At 30.3% G+C, this 25,417-nt stretch overlaps 2 protein-coding genes across 3 annotated transcripts; both read right to left on the minus strand.

Annotated features, from left to right (window-relative positions):
- Nucleotides 1-5,955: 5,955 nt before the first annotated feature.
- LOC105203101 (E3 ubiquitin-protein ligase synoviolin B) lies at nucleotides 5,956-11,901 on the minus strand. The gene is made up of 8 exons (XM_011171859.3): nucleotides 11,552-11,901; nucleotides 11,344-11,436; nucleotides 11,116-11,268; nucleotides 10,702-10,992; nucleotides 9,754-9,968; nucleotides 8,904-9,124; nucleotides 7,486-7,897; nucleotides 5,956-7,024 (listed from the first exon to the last, which is right to left on the minus strand). The coding sequence occupies exons 1-8, from the start codon at nucleotides 11,678-11,680 to the stop codon at nucleotides 6,715-6,717; spliced, it is 1,824 nt and encodes a 607-aa protein (XP_011170161.1). The 5' UTR covers nucleotides 11,681-11,901; the 3' UTR covers nucleotides 5,956-6,714.
- Nucleotides 11,902-13,123: 1,222 nt separating this feature from the next.
- LOC105203100 lies at nucleotides 13,124-19,691 on the minus strand. Of its 2 annotated transcripts, none has more exons than XM_039459287.1 (6): nucleotides 18,802-19,691; nucleotides 18,583-18,739; nucleotides 17,233-17,401; nucleotides 17,029-17,104; nucleotides 15,851-16,614; nucleotides 13,124-15,116 (listed from the first exon to the last, which is right to left on the minus strand). In XM_039459287.1, exons 1-6 carry the CDS (start codon nucleotides 19,588-19,590, stop codon nucleotides 13,805-13,807), a joined length of 3,267 nt encoding a protein of 1,088 aa, XP_039315221.1. In that variant the 5' UTR covers nucleotides 19,591-19,691; the 3' UTR covers nucleotides 13,124-13,804. The 2 variants fall into 2 exon arrangements, with proteins under 2 accessions (XP_039315221.1, XP_011170158.3); XM_011171856.3 differs by having other exon boundaries at nucleotides 15,851-16,617; nucleotides 18,802-19,688.
- Nucleotides 19,692-25,417: the final 5,726 nt, after the last annotated feature.

A 25,417-nucleotide genomic window follows, 5' to 3' on the forward strand; every position in this document is an offset into this window, starting at 1 on the left:
GAAATGATTAAATAAAATTTATAATTAATGATTGATCATTATTTTTTTAATCAATGGTATTTGACTTGTTTCAATAATCAATTTAATTAATTAAATTGTGATTATGTTTATCATAAATTTTTAATCCATTACTTTACTTAAGCAAAAACTTAATTGATAAATTATAAAATTGATACCTAATTTCATTAATTTATTAATCTTGATTATATATTTTTTAAATTTTTAGTTGAATATTTTAGTTAATAAGTGAGTTTGTGTTCGTGATCTTCGTACTTCCGCGTACTCACGTCATTCTCACGCGGAATGTCGAAATAGTCGAAAACTCGGAAAGTTCGACTGTGTGTTTGTCGAGCTCGAGTCGCGCACGACGATGGCGACAATCTCGAGAATCACACTGTCGGTAAAACGCCAAGTGTGCCGGCAAACGTGCCTTGTTTGTTGACTCGCGCGACTCTCCATCGCGACAGTGTGAGATTTTTTTCAGACGAGCGGTCTTGCTCACTTGTTCGCGCAACGATCGGTTTGCGTGCTGCTAAAATATGCGACGATATCTTCTCCGCGTGGATGATGCATTTTCTCCACAATTCGACGGGATTATTCGGTTTTTGACGTCACGTTCTAAGATGGCCGAGTGACTTCTCGCAAAGTGATGACTCGGAAATTAATAAATATTGAGTATTATATGCGCTCTCTCTCTCTCTCTCTCTTTGTGTGTGTTCGTGTGCTCCCGCGCATTATAATATTATCCAGAAAACAATGCGTATATGTTTATATACAGGGTGTCCTAAAATGTGTGATTCAAAATATTATAGAAGCTTTGGAAAAATTAAATGAAATAGTTTGTAAACTTTTATTTTAAACAATTTTTAAAATATAAGAACTTATAAAAGCGCAAACGGATGGGCCACTTCGCACGTGATGACGTAAACGTAAGCACTGGGTGTTTGTGTAGCCCGTGAGAACGAGTTGATACTTTTTACTTTTTTAATATTAAAATTAAATCAAACAAAAAATTTACCTTATTTCTAATCACTTTTGTTAAAATATTAATAAACTTATTGTAAGATAAGAACAATATTATTTTCTATCTTAAATTTGCAAGTCTACAAAATATTAAAACAAAAATTTTTAAATGCTCAAAATGCAAATAAAAAATTTGTATTTTTATTAAATTTATAAATACATCGAAATTTATACTTTTTTGCATTCACAATTTTTCATTAAGAAATTTTAACATAAATTTAAACTGAAAATTGTTCTTAAAATGTATGCGACTATATATGATTGGTTTGACATTATAAAATTACACTTGAAATTCAAACGTAACAATAGACTGGCTGTTTTCCTTTTAAGGAACACAAATTGACATAGATTGACATATTCGAGCATAATTTGCCACAATTAAATGCAACATGATATGTATAGTGTGTACTAACTTTAATACCTAAATTTTATAATATTTATTTTAAAAAGAAACAAAAATTATAAATTTTAATGTAAATTTATTTATAAAATATGTTATTTATAAAATATTTTTTAATAAAAAATACATTTTCTTAAAATCATGCATTTTTTTGTGTTATTTAAATAACAAATATTTATTTTTAAGTATATAGCTATATTATTTTAAGTATATAATTTTGTATTATTACATTTTTTACATTTAAAAAATTTTGCAAATAAGCTAATAATATTATTAAACTTAAATTGCTTTTTTAGATTAAAAACATGAATTATCTAAAATATAAAAATAATCTAACAGCAAATTTTTTCTAGAACTGCAAAAAAAATACTTGATTAAAAATTATTTCTTCATTTTATTTACATAAATATAATATTTCAATTGAGAAATTTTTAACTTGACTGTAAGTAAATAAACTATTATTAGGACTCACTGAGTAAATAATTTTTTGGGTTAAGTAAATTTTTTTGTTTGAAGATACTAAATTTTTTCTGTCAATATATATAATATTTATCATTGTAATTTTTTTATTGTTAAATGTGATCAATAAAAAAACAATTCAAATCTTATATATATATATAATATATATATTCAAAGATTCAAACAAAATATTGGGAGGTGATATAATGCGTTCTAATATTGTTCAATCGATCCAAAATACTTTGACTCTCTTTCCGAGTAAAGTCGAAAAATGTCGATTGAGTTCAAAGTAAACCAAATTGTAAATGGAAAGTGACATGTGTCGATTTGTATGTCAAAAGTGTCGACTGTGTTCTTTAAAAGAGAAGCAACTTATGAATACTAGCTGGATATTGAAGATTTAATATACATACACAACAAAAATTGTCACAAATATGTTCAAAATATAAAAGTAACGATGAAAGTAACTGTTCGATACTTTAATGAAAAAATGTAACTACGTTACCGTTATGAGACAAGAACAGTAACACCATTTCTAATTCGTTACTAAAGAAAGTAATTATAACAGAAACAACGTTACAAGTTACTTCTCAACTCTGAATATTTTTGAAATTTAGCGAAAGTGAGAAGTGCAGTCTAGTGCAAGAATAGAAAGCAAACCGTACACTGAAAGTTTTTTATATTCAAATAAATATATCTTTGAACTTAGGAAATATATTTTAAATCAAAGAAACGATATTAAAATAAATATATTTACTTGAAGATAAAGAATTTTTTTGTATTGTAGAGATTACGATGGACAGTCACTAACATTACCGCACAAACAGACATGCGACTGTCGAAACATAGCTTGTGATCAGTTAGTTTTAAACTTTCATAAATGTATCTCAAAAACTATGATTAAAAATAAAAATTTGCAAATAACCATTTTACTTAATTTTTCAAGAACATATTCTTGCTCTATTTTGATTTGTAAATTTTGAAACATCCTGTACATTTATTGGATATGATTCGGAGTAAATTATTCTGCCTGATTTTTCTTCCAAACGATATCATATGATTCATATGATATCAAATGATTTTATTCGTAGAAAACGAGACGATAATTGGACTTTCGAATTAGTAATGCTACGGATTAACGATTCGATTTGATAACAGTTGAAAAATTGATTGCTCTCGTCGCTCGTGCCTCAATCGAATAACATCGTTACATCATCGCGATATCAATTAAAATTACAACTCGGTAGCTCAATAGCCGCTGTTTACATGTCGCGTTTTCCTCTATTTCTTCTGGCTCCTGCGCTCTTTTTGTAGGAAAAAAAAACACTATGAGCATGTATAAATACTTCAGACGTAGACAGACATAAAAAATTCATATTCGCGTGTTTCATGAAAAAAATTTCTAACATTTCTAATATAACGTATACTCGACACTGACGTATGTTATAAAAATACGACTGTTTTCCTCTTAATTCAAATATCAAATAATTGTTACTGGCCAAACCTAGACAGAATACACATTACTTATAAAAAATGTACAAACTTTGATTATTATGTTATACTTATAATAATTTATAATTTATATTACATAATTATGTTGTTTATAATTATTTGAATATTTTATAAAAATATTTACCAAAATGTTTCATATTTTGTGATCTTAGATTGATCATAAAAATATTTATAAAACATATACAAAATATTTAATTAAAAATAATTTTTGTTGTCCTAATAATAAATATTCATGAATATTTATCATAAATTATACCTGTCTAATTGAACAGTTACGGGAACAAGTTTTGTAAGGAACTAATAAAATATGCGGAACATATGGTTATTCGATGGAACAAGAGATTACGTGGGAAAATTAATTTATAAATGGATAATATTGATTTATTAAATATAAATGAATTATGTTAATTTATAAAATCACAACTGTTCGTCAGCGTCCAAATATCGACACTCGCGACGAACGGGTCGTCATATAGAATAGAATAGAAACAAACAGATCGATTGGTCCGATAAAGCAACACGAGTATGTACGAACGTGCTATTATCGGACGTTATCGGATGTTTCTCTAGGAAGTCACTTCTATGTGTTAACGGTGTTGCTCCGTGCTGCGAAACGGAGTGTGCGCATTTTCGAGACGTTAAAATGAGGTTATAAATATCTTTCGATTGATTAATAAAACTTAGCGGATACAGTAATGTTGGACGCCGTTGTCTTCCGTATCATGCGTCGTGCTGCTCCAATTATTTTAACCGCATTTTTATTATTAGACCGGATAGCCCTTTTCCACAGGTACATCAAACGTCACATTGACATTGACAAGTATGTCACATTGCGAGTGATTAGATGTCCATCATGTCCGTCCATATTAAATAGGGTCACTGTACATACTAGTCGCTGGACAATCGCTAGTAAATGACTGTTTGAGAAATGTATTAAAATAATAAGACTTCAAAATAATAAATTGCAAATTATTTGATATTTTTTTAGATTTAATCTTCATAAAAATTTGATTAAAATATCACTTTTTATTTGAAAATGTAATTATATTAACTCTTGCGGTACAATAATATAAAAAAGTTACATCATTGACTTAAAAATGGATATCTCGCGTATATTTTTCATTTATTTAAAGTAATAAAAAAATTTTTTTTAATTCATGAACATTCAAGTTTCAAGAACAACTGTCTGTACTTTATTTTGGGAAAAAAAAATAAAATGTAGTATATTTAATCTTTGCTGAAGACTAATTACAAATTGGAGTAAAAGTTATGTGAATTAAAACTTAAAAAACTTTTTATAATAAGTGCATATAAAAAATGATTAAAATCTTCTAATTTAGGTATGAAGCTTTAAGAAAAGTATAGAAACTCCAATCATATACAATCTGATATGACATATCAGAAACAATAAGCAATAAGAAAATTTCATGAATTTATTTTTTTCATAACTCTCTTGTAAGGATCTAAAACTTTCTTTATCAAACATAATCAGCCTTGTTGATTAGATATTACAGTACTTGGCTATCTTGTACAAAGTTTCTTTTAGTTGTGATATTTGTAGACAATAGAAAATTAAGTGAATAAATTAGTATATGTCTTTAATTTCATTATGAAATTTAATAAAAGAATTTTATGTTGAGAAATATTTCCTAATTATATAAAATATCTAACGTTTTTATATTGCAGAAAAATCAATATTTTTTCATATTACATACATTAATATATTAAATTTATGTGGCATAATGGATATTGATACATACAAGTAAATCTGTATATGACTTTAGAATACTTTTATCTAGTCTAAAGAAAATTTTTACTGCTTAGTCTTAAAATTTTCAGAAAAAGCCGATTGTAACGAAATATGGGAGATCTATTAGGCTTTAAGACATAGAGCCATCTGTAGAAATTACACGACAAATGGGAAATTTAACTTTTTCATTATTGAGGAAAGATTTATAAAATATGGTCCAGAAAGTAATAAATAAAATATCCATTAGAAAGTGTTTCTTTTGACAATGAATTACTTTTTTAATAATATCCGTTCGTTGCTATTAATAATTTAAAAAAATTAAACTCAAATATTTATACACTATCTAAAATTGTATAACATTAAAGCAACTTGCATAGATTAATCGAATTATAAATAATTTTATTTGAAGAGATCATTAAAATTTTATTTTAAATATAATCAAGCTTATTTAAAAAATTTTTCTTTTAAAGGAAAATTTACTTGTTTATATGGAATCAATTATAACCTTTTTCTTCGAATAACTACCAAATAGTTTTTTTAATAGGAAGGAATTTGGTATCCAAAGTTAGAAACATTCAATTTGCATTAATAGCGTTAATAAGAATATTTATGTATTAGTAGAAGAGAACAATACAAAATAATTTATGCAAATTGAGCTAAAGTTTATGTTTTTACATCTTTTCTTATGTATATTCTTTTTTTCTGCATTTTTTAATTCTAAAATAAATATCTAGAATATATAATTTTATATTTTAACTATGTACTCTAAAAAAGAGAAGAAACATATTAGTAAATAAATTATATATGTTAATTATCAGAAATTCTTGTACTTGTTCAAGGTAAATCAATGTTGGTATGTTGTCTTGTTTTACAAAAGAATGAGACAAACACACACATGTAGCATATTTACATGATAATATAATTATAAATGTACATAAGAAATTTTCATATATTAAAGCTTAGGGATAAAGGTACTCAATACATTTTTATGCAAAGAATATCAAATTAATTTTTAAAGTTTCACATAGTTTCACAAGAAATTGCACGGCTCGTCAGTTTTCGTCGGCTTTTGTCGTACTCTCGCACGGCTGTAAAGATTACGTAGAGAAGCAAGAAAATTTGTAATTATATACAAGTAAACATGTTTGTAAATCTGGAAATTATTACGTCAATGGAATTAATTTCTTGCACTCCGTATTCTGATAATTTACAAAAAGAAAGAAAAAAATCATTACTATAAAATCATTTTTCATATGATTATGATTTGTTGGTAATATACCCTCAGTTTTTGTAATTTGAGTCTCAAGCTTTCAGTCTCGGTTATTAAAATTCTGGATTTGATAATCGCTAGAGATCTCTTTACAAATAGTTCTATCTGTGCTCTTAAAACCTATTAATTAATCACTGATTGAATGAAATCTCATTCAACAAGGCTGTCTCTCGTATCGATTAGAAAATCCAAACTTTAGCTTTTACAGTCCTCAATTATTAACCGCTCACATTAATTGAGGCCGATAATAAACCAAGTTTAAAAACTATTATGTTACATAAGTTATCACACAAGTTTTGTTTATTCTGTTGGTGGTGAAAATTTTTGTAACCTACGTCTGCGCAGCATTTCCTGTTCGCTCGAAGATTCAGTCCTAGATAAATCTACAGTATCATTACTTGTTGACGCATCCTCTTTCGATATACTCGGAGCAGAAGTATTTTCCTTCGACGGAGTAGTCGGAGTAGGAGCGTTCTCTACTTTGACTTGAGAACTATCGTTACCAACTCCAGCATTCGTGTTTGTTGTACCGCTTGGCCCTGGTTTTGCCATTGTGGACATATCTGATGTACTGTCGATATTGCTTGCAGAATTATTGTTCACAGGAATGCTATAATTTTAAGTGATATGTGTTTTACACGCAAATATTACAGATATGCAAGGTGTGCAGAAAGGTCGGGGTCAAGCTTCTATAACTGTTAATAATGAAGTTGAGTAGGTGAAAAAGGTTTATATAAACTTAAGGCCGAATGCTTTATGAATAATTGAAAACATTCGAAGATTTTTATCAATTGTTATAATTATAATAAATTCGAAAGATATTCGAGAGTTCAATAGTCACTGAATAGAAGCCTATATTCTTGTAGAAGAAAGAATTTTCAAACGTTATAATTATTAATCAATAAAATTTAATATTTATAACTTCTAGTTGCAAAGCAGTAATAAAGTATTCTCGTAATCTAGTAATAAAGCATTTTCGGAAATAAGTTTATATAAACTTTTTACATTGTATAAATTTAGACTCGACTTTTCCGGACATCTTGTATATTATTTATAGAATATTTTACTCACTTAGCGGTAGCAGCTGCTGTTTGATATTGATTCATCATCGCATTGGCTGCATCTAACAAAAGCTGAATCCTTTGCAACGTTTGTATCCTGGCTTCAACAGCTTGCCGCAAATTACCTTCCATCGCTCTGAGTTCTTCTTCGCTCAATTCAATTAAATTCGGTGGCGGTACGGGAATAGGTGGCAATGGTACTACAGGAAATAGCGGTGGGAAAAGCGGAATATTTCCGGTAGGGGGTACCGGATTTTGAGGCGGGGTAGTACTTCCAGCATTATTTTGAGGTTGATGCTGTTGCTGTTGTTGCGGTTGTTGCTGCTGTTGCTGTTGTTGCTGCTGCTGTTGCTGTTGTTGTTGTGGCGGCATACCTGGAGCGGGTAATCCAGCCCAAAATACTGGGAAATGAAAGGGTGGTCCTACATTAAATAAAAAAATTGATTAAAAATAGACAACATTTACTTCATGTGTAAAATTTATGAAGCTTGTGTTTACCTAAAACTTTTTGTATGGTTTATCTTTTCTGTTTTTCTTTTCTCATTGAGAAAAGATGAACTATACAAAAAGTTCAGTTAAAGAGAACAGACTTGTTTACAAGGTTGGAATGTTACTTTATAAAAGTAATTTATTATTATTACTTTTTTTTTAGAAGTAACTTTTTACAATTACTTAGAAAGTAATAATTAACTAGTTTTTTTCATTGCTTTTTGTAATACTAAAAAATAAGATATTAACTGTTAAAACTACATTATTTAATAATCAAATTAAATATAATAATCAATACTAAAACTTACAACTTCAAACTAATCTCTATAACAAGCTTTTTATATTAAATGTATCTAATAATTCTTCTAGTTCTTTACATTAATATCTTTATTTTTTTAGTATAATACTCATCTTCATAGAAATTAAAATTGTAATTCATAAACGCAAATTGTATAAAAAAATTTTTTAATTTTTGAACACCTTAATATTATTACAAGAATGTATTCTAGTATTCATTGTCAATATAAAAAATCTATAGTACATGTTACATATGCACTGTACAATTTCAGAAACAATACTAACAATGACTATCAGAGAAAATACGATAAAATAAAAAGTAAACAGTATTTTTCAATATGTAAAAAGTGTATAATCAATATCAAAATAAATGAAACTTATAATTGCATTTATTGCATATAATATGCAATTTTAGCACGCTAATTACCATATGTATTTGCACTGAAAAGATGCATGAATTGAAAAGATTTAAACATAACAGGAAATTAAAATAATGATAAAAATAACAGCTGGATTCATTATTATTAAAACAGAACAAATAATGACTGTTTAAACCAAATAACGATAATAAAAGCGTTATTTTTTAAGTAATGTGTTTTTTTCCAACCCTGCCTATTTATGAAAAGTAACACAAAATCGTACCAATAGGGTTGACACCAGGTACTTGTGGAGGTTGCGGAGGTATCTGCGGTACAGGCTGAGGAGGATTTTGCAGTCTAGGTGGTGCATTGTTTGGCGTAGGCCTCAAAATATTTAACCGACACGTTGGGCATGTCTGTTGACGTTGAAACCAGGAACGTAAACATGCGGTATGAAAGATGTGATTACATGGCAATTTTTTACTGGCTGTAACCATCTCCTCTCTGCAAGTATAATGCATTAGACATAGCCTTAGTATTCACTTGTGACGTAAATATTAAACGACTATTATTGTATATATTATTGATTTTTTGCACTGGCATAAAATCAATATTTAACAAGAAATATTTTAAAATAACTCTTATTTGGATAGGCATGCAAACGTTTTGATGCTATATTTTATATGTTTTTATCTGATTGACTGGTCACTGTAACTACAACTATATACACTAGTTATACACAAGGACCCCTTAAAGGACCACATTATCTTATTTGCTTTCATATAAGATATGACATTATGGTATTTGGAATACAAATTTTTTCTTTTTTTAATTGAATATATTTTATGTTTAAATAAGATAAAATTCGAAAATTATTAATTTTTAAACAAACAATGAATTTATTTATCCAATAAATTAAAATAAATATTTTAAAAAATGTTACAATCAAATTATAAAACAATAATTTTAAAAGAAATCAAAAGAAGTGCCATTTTTCAGTTAGAATGGATTTTGATGATTAATATTTTTATATCAATGATCAAACCTATTCTTCAATTATATAAAGTGCATGCTGATAATAGATGTTGGACTTAAAACGCAATCATAATAATTTTATTCATTGCAACACTCACCGACATATAATGCAAACATTATCAGCAGCAGCCAATTCCTCAGCTGTTGCATCTGGATACAGAGTGTTCATATTCCTGATAGCTCGTCGAGACATTACAATATCATGAAATGCTTTCTTGAAGTCTCGCATTGTATAATACATAGGACGCAGTGCAAATAAGGGCAATGTAAACAACTTTATCATTAAGGTCACAAAGGCAACATAAAGGAAAACCTGGAAGAAAATGTTAATTTGATAAAGATACAAGCACACATATATCTCATACAACGCAGAATACTGTAGCAATACTGCAGGACATTGCTGCAATATTTAGCATTAATGGAATATTCTGTTTTCATTTTATGAGTATAAAAAATTCAAGTACAATTAAAAGCTAATTAATGATAATACAGCATGGGTAATAGTGCGCAAAACAAATTAATTGGTCATTAACAAATCATATACATTTATAAGAAAATCATATCATCTCTTTTGATATCACATATGATGGATGAAGCTGCCACTTCGGTCTTGACAATCCATTAGTAACTCACGCTTTGCACCGACGATGGCTAGATAATTACTTCGAATTTTGTTATTTGGTACGCTAAGGATGACTTCAAAGTGAGTCAAAACGTTCAATTAATTTTATGAATAAAATTTTGTTAATAACCAATTAATTTGTTTTGAGCACTATGACTCTAGTTTCATTAGTCTTTAATTGTACTTTTATTTTTGTTTAAATCTTGAGCGTTTTTTGCTTAAATTGTTATAAAAAATTCTTCAATAAGTTACATATATCTTAACATTTCTAAAAGATATATTATTTAAAATAATTGTATATAAATATTGTAATTAATTACAGTGTGTAGTTTTTTACAATTAGTTTTTAAAAAAAATTTGAGACAAAATTATCAAATTATGTGTAGTGTTAACTTAGATACAAGATTTTTTTTGTATAAATTACCTTTAATACGCCAATAATCAGTTCTGTATACAACAGGAACACTGGTTTGTTATCCCATGGAGTTTCACTTTGCAGATCAATAGTATGCAAGATATATTTTACAGTGATATTAAAGACAACAGTCAGCAAAATCGCGTACTCAAAGCCAAACACAAGTTGTACAGAGGGGCCTTTAGTGGCTGTCGTATTATAGGCATAATTGATCATGGTGAGATTGATAGCAAACAAAAGACTCAGTAAAGTAGCGACTCTGAGATGGAACAACCATGTTATTACTGGGCTTCTTTCCATCTAAAAGATAACAGACCATTAAGTAACTGTACACAAATGTCAATAACAATCAGCAGATAGAGAAAATGAACAGATATGTCACATTATACTCTGATCAAACCTCACCACATGGATAAAACTCACATAATCGACGCGGTCCTCTGCAAGCCAGTGAAACGACTTTAGGAACAAGAGGAGAGTAAATAACGCTATGAATTTAGGACTGAAGTCGTCCCTGAACACTGTAAACGCTAAGCAAGTCTCCGTCACGGCATACCAGACTTTTTCCACCAGATGCTGCAAACAACAGAGCAACATTACGAGTAATCCGACGACGATGGAGAAGCGCGGAGAGAGGAGGGGCTCGCTCACCTCAAGCTCGGCAGCACGCAGGGTGCCGAAAAAGATTTTTCGCAGGAAGGCGTTTATCATGAATGCAAGAATGAATCCTTGCGTGTAGATCACCTGAGCACAAAACAATACATATGTGATACGGTAACGGAGCGTACACATTCGTGTCGCGCAGCTTATCAAATTAACGTTTAAACGCAAAAGAAAAAAAAAACAAAGCTCAACTCACTGTCATGCTCGGATTGGATTTAGTTATGTGAACGACAGTCGGATAGAACTGTTTTCTCTGATAGTACGCATTGCCGATAACGACGCAAGTTAGCGCGGTGCTGATCAGCATGATCCCGGCCTCCCTCATTTTCGTGCCGGGCGCCTTCTCGTACAGCCCGAACGTTCACCGCGTTTCCCAGGTGGAGAAATCGCTGACACTTGCGTCTTCGCACGGAAAATTTTATCGGATCGCACGTTTTCGACGATCCCGTGCACCACCTCAGCGAACTGTCTGTGTATGTACAAACGGAGTGTGGATGAACACGTATCGTCGCACGTACGCGCGCGCGCACGCATACAACGCTACTCGCCGTGAGTCGGTTCGGTATCAACGCGTGGCGCTGATATCGTGACGATATCGGTAATCGCGGTAATCTTCGAACCGCGTATACGAAACGACTTTTTTTACGAACAGCGCGTATGTACCTCCGTGCTCCTTTTCTCTCTTTTTTTTTTACGAGCACGTTTTGACAAGGCAAACGGATATCGTGATTTATTATTAATCGCGATTGTTGCGTCATCAGGCAAGACGCGAAGTGTCAACCAGTAATGTTGTGACAGCTGTGAAAGACAGGCGGTGCCACGTGATTGGTCACACGAACGATCATGCTACGACCGTTGACCACGTGGATCGCGATGATTTTTCGCTTTCATTAGAGAGAGAGAGCAACATTGTAACAAGCAGTGGTGTAGCCAGGGGGGAGGGCTGTGGGGGCTGCAGCTCTCCCCCCGAAATTCTTAATAATTTCAATTTAGTTTAATTTTAATATTTAAAAAAATATGATTTTTTTAAACGTTTAAATTATTGCCAAAAATTTAGCACCTGTTTTCTATAAAAAAGTTGACCGTTTCTAGTAACAAAATAAATCTGCAAAAATAGAAATACGAGGAACAGTTAACATGCAAGGCGAGAGCTTCGTCGTTGGCTCTGGGTCACGCAAAGTGTAATTTTACCGTATAGATGTGCCTAATTAATATTAATTATAGTGATAATTGTAACCAATTAAAGGTACAGCCTCCCTCCCGAAACTTCTTCCTAGTTACGCCACTGGTAACAAGTGACGTCATTGATATTTAAAAGGGAGCGGGTGCAATACACAGAGTTAAAGAGAAAAACAAACTAATATTGATATCAAGACTAATATTGTACTTAATATTAACATATATATAAGTTAAATTAAAATCACGTAAATTATAAAAAATATAAATCATTTTTATGGATACTAATAATAAAATTAAGAATGTATCACATACTTCTTGATCGCTGAAAACCGCAGATAAAATTTGAAAAATCAGATTTGAAGATCAGATTGGAATTCAGGGACACTATTTAAATTTTCAGAAATAATAACAAGAATTAAAATTAACCTTTTATTTTATTAATTAAAATTGAGCTTTTTTCTCCTTTAATAATTTTTTTTTAATTTTATCTGTGACTTTTTGCAGCAATATTTGATACATTCTAATTAGGATATTTTTTTTTTATTTATTAATATTTATGACTCATATTTGACATAATTTATATGTAATGTATAATTCATATGTATATTTTATTTTGTGAAATGTTAATTAGTAATACATTGCAATATTAATTATAAACATTTGTTTAGTTATTTCCTCTGTGTGATGTTTTCTTCTGAAATAAGAAGCAAGAGAGCGTACGCAAATATAATAACGATATAATTAGTCCCATTGTAATAGATACAGTCGCAAGTCAAGTGTCAATTGTGCGATTTGTATTACATATTAACAAACGATGATATGAATATTGCATGTAACTCTTGATTTGTCATTAGATGACAATGAATCAATGAATGAGGATTATACATTTATAAATGAGAGCGCAGATATACGCAATGACTAGCCTTAAATATATTTCAAATAATATTTACGTGTTTTAGCCTTTAAAAAAGGTAAATTTTCTTAAATCATACAGGTATATTTGTAATCCATAGGAACATTCTTCAAATCACCTTTTTTAAAGTAATTTTGAAGATTTAAGCATAAACTATTAGTTTTGCTTACTATATTTCTATTTGTAGCAACTTCTGTATATATTTTGTTGATACAAGTATTTAATATATTAAAAACACCACAAGATATCGATTATATATATATATATAAAAGTATAAAAATTATAGTTTCTTAAAATAACATATGTATATTATATATGAGACTAATTCAACATATGTACTTATGATTATACTTCCCGTTACGTATACATACTGAGAGCTCGTGATTTCAAGATACTTTTAGGGCTCTGACGTTTTGGGGTTCCTAGGTGTGCCGTCGCTTTCAATGGTGTTCTACGTGTATCAACCGGAGGTCTACGCACTAATTTTGAACTTTTAGGTGTTTTTACCGTTAAAGGTCGCTTGATATGTGGAGTTTTGATAATGTCTGATTTGTAAGGAGACATATTTGGATTTTCTAGCGTTGTATTGACAGGCACCTTCGTTAACGGCAATCCTTTGACAGCAATGTTTTCTTTCTGATAAATTTTGGTGTCGTGCGTAATGTTAATCTCTTTATCTTTGGCAAAAGTATCATGTATAATTGGTTCCTTATTCGAGAGTTTCTGAGTTTGCGACTCAAATTTTCGCACGGAACGATAATGCTCGTTTAATTCGTTTTGAAACGATTTTAATGGCATATCCATTGCTTGCATTTTAATTTGTGGCGACACATTTGGAGATGATGTAGCGTGACGATTTTTACCTTTCGAATCCTTATTGGACTTCTTTCGAGAGACTTGTGACCTGTTACACACCTTGAAATTCTCAGTACTCGCATTCATTTCTTTTGTTACTTTTGGGGAATGTTTAGTTGTATTGTCACGATAGTGTTTCCTGTTTGATATGTTACTCGATATAAACTCGGATGTTTTCGTTGTGCATTCATCAAATAATTTTGCTTTGGCCAGTACCATACCAGCGTTTTGCGTTCGAAGCTTTGCGACGGACGCTCTGCCAGTCTGTGGAGCGGGTGTGTTTGTTCGGGATACCGATTTAAAATATTTATCTGCATCCTTCCAAGATATCTTGTTCGAGCCCTCAAAAGCAGTCTTATCTCTTTGTAAACAATCATTATTTAAGGCTATATTTTGATGACTGTTCACCTTTTTCAACTCATCGATCTTTTTATCAAAGTAAGATGAGTTATCCACAAAATCTTTTCCATGAAAAGATGACGCTCTACGCACAGATGTTGTGGTATGGTTATTCAAGTACAGATCTTTAAATCCAGAAAGATCCAAGTCGCTATTGTTTGAAATCTTGCGTTGATCGTTTGAACGAGAAATCAATGTGTTAATTTGATTATGTAAACAGGCTATCTCATCTCTCATATTGTTAGAAATATCTTCATTACATTTTTCCGTAGAATGAGATTGTTCCAAATATTTACTAGAATAAATCGATTGTTTTTCAACCGGATAAACGTTTACTTGTCTTTCAAGTTGAATGTGATGTTGTAAGTTAAATTCTGGAGATGTATGCCGTGATGCAGTTCTTCTAACACGTTTGCTGCAAACATTAAAACAATGATTTTTAGAACAATAATTTTATAATTATATTTTTATATACTACTTGAACTTTTTATTAAATAGTGCAGCGTAGCAAACTATTTTATAATTTTATAGTATTAGTTTGGATGTCTGTCCATTTGTCCATCCATTTACAAGAGTTTTCAGCTTAATTTTTTTAAATTTTGTTTTTGCCAATAGATATTCAAGGATCTTAGTTTCGCCGAGACAAAATGAATAAATCAATTGACTGTAAAGAGGTCAAAAGTCAAGTTAATAAAATGTTTCAAATTTAAATTTTTCGCTGCACTACTTACATTCGTAGCAAAAAAAGGTTTATATATATTAAAAGATATTATTTTATATATAATAAAAAAAGATTTTATACATCAGCTATAACTAAAAAATTATAATTTTTGAGTTGTCTGCAAAAAAAAACTGATACTAAGTATACTGAGTGAAGAGATAACACTTTCATTTCTCTACAATTAGACGTTACACCAAAATCGCATTTAAAAATAATATTACATAATTTTAATGATTAAAAAAATTTTAATTAAAAAATTTGGTTTTTTTTGAGTTATTTTGTAGCAAATGTAAATATAATAAAATACTCTATATATTTTATTAAAAATTTATATACTTAAAAAATTTATATACTTTAAAAATTTTTTAATGTATATAATTGTTGTTTACATTAAAATAATTGTAAGAGTTTAAGTATGATCCAATTACCTCGCAATTTTCTCTTGAGAACGTCTTCTTAACGATCCAATTTTTCTTGCGCTAGGAGATCTTATTATTTTATGCTCCCCAGATCTTCTAATTTTTAGTTCTTTACTCAATCTTTTTGCCAGATAGTCGCTTGTCAGAGTATTCTCGATGCTAGCCTCTTCTAATGTTTTTTCATACGCTGTCTGTATCTTATTTAATGAATGTGTAGTTATATCATTCTTCTCATTGTATATACATCCAAATTCTTGAGAAATACGTGATTCAATAGCAGAGACTCGATTTTTTATGTCTTCGTATTCACTTTTACGGATTCTGACGTAATCTTCTTCACAGTGATCACTCGATAAAGATATTACGTCACTGCTTGGAAGAAATGTATCAAATTCTTCTGAATCGGTCTTTTCCTCAGGCGTCAACAAGCATATGTTATCACTCTCGTCCGTAGCATCCAATTTTCTTGAACTTGTGCTTACATTCAAACGCCATTGTTCATCACTTCTACGACGACTTTCATTAACAAGCAAGACTTGCTCGCCACCATCGTCTGATAAATCCACAGTGGCATTAATGAATACATCATTAAATTCTTGGCGAAAATCATTATTTGATGGTTTATCATATTTCATTAATCTCAGATTTGATATTTCTTCGCTGAATTCACATATTTTGTCCGTATCAAAAGAATTGCTTACTGAACTCCAACGTCTTTCATTACACATTTTGTAATTACCCGTATATGAATCTGACAAGTTACCATCAACGTTCTTCTGAAAGTATTATAATTATAAAATATAAGACGTACAATTCTACTTAATAATTACAATTTCATAATCTTTTAACCCTCAGTTAACACACTGGGTGCCGTACATCCGGGCTGTTTTACAAAAATACTTGGCATTCATAAATCGTTCACTTCTTCTCTTCTGAATGTTTCGATATTTAACTTCTCGATTTTCGCACCTATTTAGTCTTTTTCTTCACCTTCTGGCGTATCAATTAAAGAAAAAATTATTCAAATTCTATGGATTAGGTACTGAGATATACGCAATTGATCAGGTGACACACCCATGTGTGGCAAAATATTAAATCCAATATAGTAGCTGAGGGTTAAGACTTATTGATTGATTTAAGTGGATTTTTTATTCTATATATCAAAGTATAGAAACTGATGTACTTACTTGCTTATTCTTAGGTACAAATTTATCTAAACTCAGTCTTAGTTTCTTTGATTTATCCAATTTATCAGCCATTCTCCTAAAACATACATTATCTAGAATAAATTCATTATTATTTTGTTTTAAATTAAATATTAAAAAAAATAATAAATAAAACAAAACAATGAGAAAAGGATAGAAAATATGGCATAAGTATAATTTCATTACTTTTTCTTTATGCTTGGAGGATATTCCCTTTCAACCACTTTTCGTTTTTTGGTAAATTTGTTAGAAACCGTATTTAACTGTGTTGGATGTACAAGGCACTGTGGATGATTAACATTAGGTGCGTCATCTGCATTTTTCCCAACCATCTTCTTCAAGCCATTAAACATTCCTATGTAAAACATTCATCAAGTGTGCAAAGCATGTTATACAATATGTACAAATATAAAATGTTATATATGTAAAACAATAAGAAAAACTGTAAAAGATTAAATATGATCTTAATAACATTATAGACAACAAATTACATTTAATAGATATAACAATATTAAATGTTATCTTAATCTTATATTAATCTTTTAATTAACATTATAAGTTTCAATAAAGTTTATGTATAAATATATAAGTTACATATATATATTTATAAAAAAAGACCCAAAATTGGAAATGCAATTTTAAAATGTAGTTTGTTGTAGAAGGTAATTTTTTCTGCCTATATTAAAAATTTGAAATCCTCAACTGCAGACACTCCTTAGTTTCCAAAAAGTTAACAATAAAGAAAACTTTTAAAAGCATCGGATTGATTAATTTAATAAGATGATAAATCTAAAGAAAAAGAAGAAATAATTTAAGAATTATGTTATTCTAGAAAGTTATTTACCTTTTCCTATTGCTAGATATAATTACAGTTTAGCTTAATACATTTTGTCACTATTTTGACAATGTAATGGACAATGTCAACTAGTACTCAAACAGCCTAGGTTCACATCAATCTAAATTGTATTTATATGTAACAAAAGTCAATTGGTCTTAGAACATTGTAATACCTTTTTTCCACCATTTCCTAAAGTCTATTTATTTTATCAAGTAGTTTATAAATCTGATTACTACAAAATTTTTATATCTATATAATTTTTATTAAAGATGTTTGTTAGCATTAAAATATTATTGAATTATTTGTTCATCAATTTAATTTGTTATATTATATATTCCAGCTTCAGTAAGTTGTAACTGTTTCAAATACCAATAAATAATCAGTGTACAGTTAACACAAGTGGTAATTGTAAAAATTCACATAAAAAAATATTATTAGACACTAAGATCATTGCTAAATGATAGTAGTGTCTTTTCATCTTTATTTTACAATTTTATTTGTCCTAATTTTACTTATTATTATTTATATAATTTTTATTTTGGATTTTTGGAAAAATAAGCAGTATTTAAAGCTAAAACATAGAACTTTTTAATATGCACAAAGAGCTATCTTTTGCAATAAATCTAATTTTAAAAAAGCATTCTCATCTGGTCTTACCTCTGTTAGATAAAAATTAAAACTACTTAAATACAACTTACGCGTAAGACTTCCACTACGATGTTTCTTCTTTTTATGCTTTAGATGTAGCTCAAATGAATCCAATCCATTGTCCGTGCTGCCACTTGTTTCAGTAGAAATACTCTGAACAATATGAGGCGGAAGGATACCAATATTTTCTGAATTTTCAATCAAAATCTGTAACATTCAGTAACAATTGATTTTATCATATAATTTGTTGTCTATAAAACTTACATTACCTTGACAATAGTTAGGTGCATTTGTAATCTATTCTGCACAGCCGACATGGACATTTCTTGCAGAGGCATGATATTTGGTCCAATGACTTTTGCTAAGTTTTCCACACTCATCTTGTTCTGCTTCTCATACATGGAAACCTTTTTCAAGAACTCCATGAAGAATGCCAAGGTATTTAAGTGATATGGTGGTAGCAGGGTACACGCTAACAGCAATGCCTGCACCCGGTGGCTTTTAAGCAACGCGCAGTGCACAAACAGGTCATGGTACACATATGGGATCAACGGCTCTGGCAAGTCGCGGAAGAAGGATTTCAGGCAATTAGCAATGTCAACCGCGTGATTCTTGTCGCCTAAACTGCCGCCGTTGTCGAGGCGGGATATCAATTCCTTCTGTCGCGCTTGGGAGCCAGCTTTTCTGAACAAACCCTCTTGTGTGACATGCTCTTCCAGGAATGTCGCGGCTTGAATCACAAATACAGGCACGTGAACTATCGCGCCAGATGACAAGTTGACAATGTCCAAAGCTTGATAAAACAGAGGGATCTTGAAGACCTTCTTGGAGATGTCCTTGCACGCCTCGGCCCTTTCGCTCTTAAGCATGCTCTTTTTGAAGCGATACTTGACTCCAAGGCTCCTGAGATCGTTGGCGACAGCGTGATATACCTTCTCTTTGTGCAGTACATCGTAGATCAACATCTTCGATATTCCGGCGTGTTGTAGATTGTGCGAGTCCGGTGACAAAATTGATTCCTCAATGAGAATTTTATTAATTACACACGGTTCGAGCATTCCATCATTCACATTTCTCTCATTATCCGTTTTTCATATTAAATTGACACCCCTCTAATGCCGCCAATGTCACAATCGAAAACTCCCCGTTGAGTAAAGGCGACCACGCAACTTCGCGAATGCATCTCCCGCGCGTTTATCCGTTGCGGTCTACTTGAGAGTGCCGTCACATGGGGCGTAACTTGCGTAAGCGTAACTTGCGCCGACCAATGATATCGTTTTACTGGAACATTAGCTTCCGCCTAGTTACTTTACACTTTTTACGTTATTCCGTTTGTTTTCTGTTCCTGAACTCCCTGGGTGTTTACGATAACTAATCGGATCTCGGATTGGATTGAATAATGGTACTCAACGTAGGTATAGAAAATTTCCCTAGGCTAATCGGATTGACGATTGCTGTCTCAAATGTAATCCGATTGATGACGAAAGCGTGAAGACCGAGAAGCATGCTTGAAAAGTCTCTTTATTTTTTTAAATAATAACACAAAAAATCAAAGATAAAGTTAAAAAGAATGATTTGAATTTAGATTTATTGTAATTTTTTTGTCTAAACATTGGATTTCGTTTAAATTTCTGTTTGTAAAAATTAATTAATCTATTCTAAAGTTTGTGGTTATATCAGAAACAAATCAAAGTTAATAAAACAATTATTAATTATTAGGTACATATTAAAGCATATAATATTTCAAGCATACCATATAGAATTCCTGTTTATTATAAACTCAGTAAAAATAACTTTGAAATTATTCAACTACATTATACATTAATCAATATTAATTTATATGTTAAAAATCAATAATGTCGCTGAAAATGTTTTTTTTATTCTTTTCCAGATCGTAAATAAACTTCAACTCCAAGAATAAATAAAAATTACTGGAAAATGGATTGACATGAAAAGGGCATTATTGAACATTATCAATTTGTGCTAACTTAAAATTTGTAAAATCTGCTATTCTTTGTTAGTTGTTCATTAGAGAGTAATAATATAAGAACGGAATATACATAAATAAAATTAAAATAATTGTATGCATATATGATGCGTGTATTACATTTTTATATTATTACTCTCTAATAAACAACTAATAAAGAAAAGTAGATTTTACAAATTTTAAGTTAGCACAAATTGATATTGTTCAATAATGCCCTCTTCATATAAATCCATTTTCCAGTAATTTTTATTTATTCATGGAATTGAAGTTTATTTACGATCTGGAAAAGAATAAAAAGAACATTTTTAGAAACATTATTGATTTTTAACATATAAATTAATATTGATTAATGTATAATATAGTTGAATAATTTCAAAGTTATGTTTACTAAGTTTATAATAAACAGGAATTCTATATGATATGCTTGAAATATTATATGCTTTAATATGTACCTAATAATTAATAATTGTTTTATTAATTTTGATTTGTTTATAACCACAAACTTTAGAATAGATTAATTAATTTTTACAAACAGAAATTTAAACGAAATCCAGTGTTTAGACAAAACAAATTACAATAAATCTAAATTCAAATCATTCTTTTTAACTTTATCTTTGATTTTTTGTGTTATTATTTAAAAAAATAAAGAGACTTACTTTTCAAGCATGCTTCTCGGTCTCCACGCTTTCGTCATCAATCGGATTACATTTGAGACAGCAATCGTCAATTCGATTAGCCTAGGGAAATTTTCTATACTTACGTTGAGTACCATTGTTCAATCCAATCCGAGATCCGATTAGTTATCGTAAACACCCCCTGATAGCGTTTTTCATTGGGAAAATTAGTGCGCACTGAATGTGCATTTGCTGCAGGTAATTGGGCGTTTCCGTTGGCACCGTCATCGCGCGAACTGAAACGTCCAATTGCCAGCAGCGAGTGCACACTTAGGCCGGTATTCATAGTCGATTCTTATTTCAAAATCGTCTTAAGTAACGTCTTAAGATGCTAATACGGCTCTCTGATTGGTTGATGGCATCTTAAGATGATACTTAAGATGATCTTAAATATAAGAATCGACTACGAATACCGGCCTTAGTGCGTACTAATTTTCTCAGTGAAAAACGCTATGAAATAGTGTACACTTAAAGTGAAATAGATATATATTTGAAAGTTAGTGAAAACAAGAAGGAACGTTCCAGTGCAGTCTAGTGCAGGAATAGAAAACAAGCCTATTAACAAGTCTTTCGTTTTTCACTTTAGCGATTCGATCCATCATGATAAAAGTTAGAAATCTTCTGGGGGCTACCAGAACACAAAGATATTGGAGAAATTCGCAAAAAAGTTTTACTCAAAAATTTCGGACTTTGACTGATATAACTCTTTCGTTTTTCACTTTAGCGGTTCGATCCATCATGATAAAAGTTAGAACTCTTCTGGGGGCTCTCAGAACACAAAGATATTGGAGAAAATCGCAAAAAAAATATTACTCAAAAATTTCGAACTTTGACTGATATCAGTCTTTCGTTTTTCACTTTAGCGATTCGATACATCATGATAAAAGTTAGACCTATTCTGGGGGCTATCAGAACCCAGAAATATTGGAGAAATTGGCAAAAAAAATTTTACTCAAGTATTTCGAAATTTGACTGATATAAGTCTTTCGTTTTTCACTTTAGCGATTCGATCCATTATGATAAAAGTTAGAACTCTTCTGGGGGATATCAGAACACAGAGATATTGGAGAAATTCGCAAAAAAAGTTTTACTCAAAAATTTCGAACTTTGACTGATATAACTCTTTCGTTTTTCACTTTAGCGATTCGATCCATCACGATAAAAGTTAGAAATCTTCTGTGGGCTATCAGAATACAGAAATATTGTAGAAATTGGCAAAAAAAATTTTACTCAAAAATTTCGAAATTTGACAGATATAAGTCTTCCGTTTTTCACTTTAGCGATTCGATGCATCATGATAAAAGTTAGAACTCTTCTGGGGGCTACCAGAAACATTGTAGAAACTGGCAAAAAAATTTTACTAAAACGTTTCGAACTTTGACTGATATAAGCCTTTCGACTTTCGAAAAGAGAAATTCACAAAAAAAATTTTACTCAAAATTTCGAACTTTGACTGATATAATTCTTCTGATTTTCACTTTAGCCATTCGATCCGTCATGATAAAAGTTAGAACTCTTCTGGGGGCTATCAGAACACAGAGATATTGGAGAAAGTAGCAAAAAAAATTTTACTCAAAAATTTCGAACTTTGATTGACATAACTCTTTCGTTTTTCACTTTAACGATTCGATCCATCATGATAAAAGTTAGAACTCTTCTGCGGGCTATCAGAACACAAAAATATTGGAAAAATAGGCAAAAAAATTTTACTCAAAAATTTTGAACTTTGACTGATATAAATCTTTCGTTTTTCACTTTAGCGATTCGATCCATCATGATAAAAGTTAGAAGTCTTCTGGGGGCTATCAGAACACAGAAATATTGGAGAAATTGACAAAAAAAATTTTACTCAAATATTTCGAAATTTGACTGATATAAGTCTTTCCTTTTTCACTACAGCGATTCGATACATCATGATAAAAGTTATAACTTTTCTGTGGGCTACCAGAACACAGAGATATTAGATAAATTCTGAAAAAAATCAATTTTACTTAAAAATTTCATACTTTGACTGATATAACTCTTTCGTTTTTCACTTTAACGATTTGATCCATTATGATAAAAGTTAGAACTCGTCTCGGGGCTATCAGAACACAGAGATATTGGAGAAATACGCAAAAAAAATTTTACTCAAAAATTTCGAACTTTGACTGATATAAGTCTTTCCTTTTTCACTTCAGCGATTCGATACATCATGATAAAAGTTGTAACTCTTCTGTGGGCTATCAGAACACAGAGATATTAGAGAAATTCGGAAAAAAACCAATTTTACTCAAAAATTTCGAACTTTGACTGATATAACTCTTTCGTCTTTCACTTTAGCGATTCGATCCATTATGCTAAAAGTTAGAACTCTTCTGGGGGCTATCAAAACGCAGAGATATTTGAGAAATTCGCAAAAAAACTTTTAATCAAAAATTTCGTAGTTTGACTGATATAACTCTTTCGTTTTTCACTTTAACGATTTGATCCATTATGATAAATGTTAGAACTCGTCTCGGGGCTATCAGAACACAGAAATATTGGAGAAATTCGCAAAAAAAGTTTTACTCAAATATTTCGTACTTTGACTGATATAACTCTTTCGTTTTTCACATTAATGATTTGATCCATTATGATAAAAGTTAGAACTCGTCTCGGAGCTATCAGAACACAGAGATATAGGAGAAATTCGCAAAAAAAATTTTACTCAAAAATTTCGAATTTGACTGATATAAGTCTTTCCTTTTTCACTTCAGCGATTCGATACATCATGATAAAAGTTATAACTCTTCTGTGGGCTATCAGAACACAGAGATATTAGAAAAAAAAGGAAAAAAAACCAAATTTAATAAAAAATTTCGAACTTCGACTGATATAACACTTTCGTCTTTCACTTTAGCGATTCGATCCATTATGATAAAAGTTAGAACTCTTCTGGGGGCTATCAAAACGCAGAGATATTTGAGAAATTCGCAAAAAAATTTTACTCAAAAATTTCGTACTTTGACTGATATAACTCTTTCGTTTTTCACTTTAACGATTTGATCCATTATGATAAATGTTAGAACTCGTCTCGGGGCTATCAGAACACAGAAATATTGGAGAAATTCGCAAAAAAAGTTTTACTCAAATATTTCGTACTTTGACTGATATAACTCTTTCGTTTTTCACATTAATGATTTGATCCATTATGATAAAAGTTAGAACTCGTCTCGGAGCTATCAGAACACAGAGATATAGGAGAAATTCGCAAAAAAAATTTTACTCAAAAATTTCGAATTTGACTGATATAAGTCTTTCCTTTTTCACTTCAGCGATTCGATACATCATGATAAAAGTTATAACTCTTCTGTGGGCTATCAGAACACAGAGATATTAGAAAAAAAAGGAAAAAAAACCAAATTTAATCAAAAATTTCGAACTTCGACTGATATAACACTTTCGTCTTTCACTTTAGCGATTCGATCCATTATGATAAAAGTTAGAACTCTTCTGGGGGCTATCAAAACGCAGAGATATTTGAGAAATTCACAAAAAAAATTTTACTCATAAATTTCGTACTTTGACTGATATAACTCTTTCGTTTTCACTTTAACAATTTGATCCATTATGATAAAAGTTAGAACTCTTCCCGGGGCTAACAGAACACAGAGATATTGGAGAAATTCGCAAAAAAATTTTACTCAAAAGTTTCGAACTTTGATTGATATAAGTCTTTCCTTTTTCACTTCAGCGATTCGATACATCATGATAAAAGTTATAACTCTTCTGTGGGCTATCAGAACAGAGAGATATTGGAAAAAATCGGAAAAAAAACAATTTTACTCAAATATTTCGAACTTTGACTGATATAACTTTTTCGTCTTTCACTTTAGCGATTCGATCCATTATGATAAAAGTTAGAATTTTTCTGGGGGCTATCAACACGCAGAGATATTTGAAAAATTCGTAAAAAAAATTTTACTCAAAAATTTCGTACTTTGACTGATATAAGTCTTTCCTTTTTCACTTCAGCGATTCGATACATCATGATAAAAGTTATAACTCTTCTGTGGGCTATCAGAACACAGAGATATTAGAAAAAAAAAGAAAAAAACCAAATTTAATCAAAAATTTCAAACTTTGACTGATATAACACTTTCGTCTTTCACTTTAGCGATTCGATCCATTATGATAAAAGTTAAAACTCTTCTGGGGGCTATCAAAACGCAGAGATATTTAAGAAATTCGCAAAAAAAATTT

Source organism: Solenopsis invicta, unplaced genomic scaffold, assembly GCF_016802725.1.
Source record: "Solenopsis invicta isolate M01_SB unplaced genomic scaffold, UNIL_Sinv_3.0 scaffold_161, whole genome shotgun sequence".
Taxonomy (NCBI): Eukaryota; Metazoa; Arthropoda; class Insecta; order Hymenoptera; family Formicidae; genus Solenopsis; species Solenopsis invicta.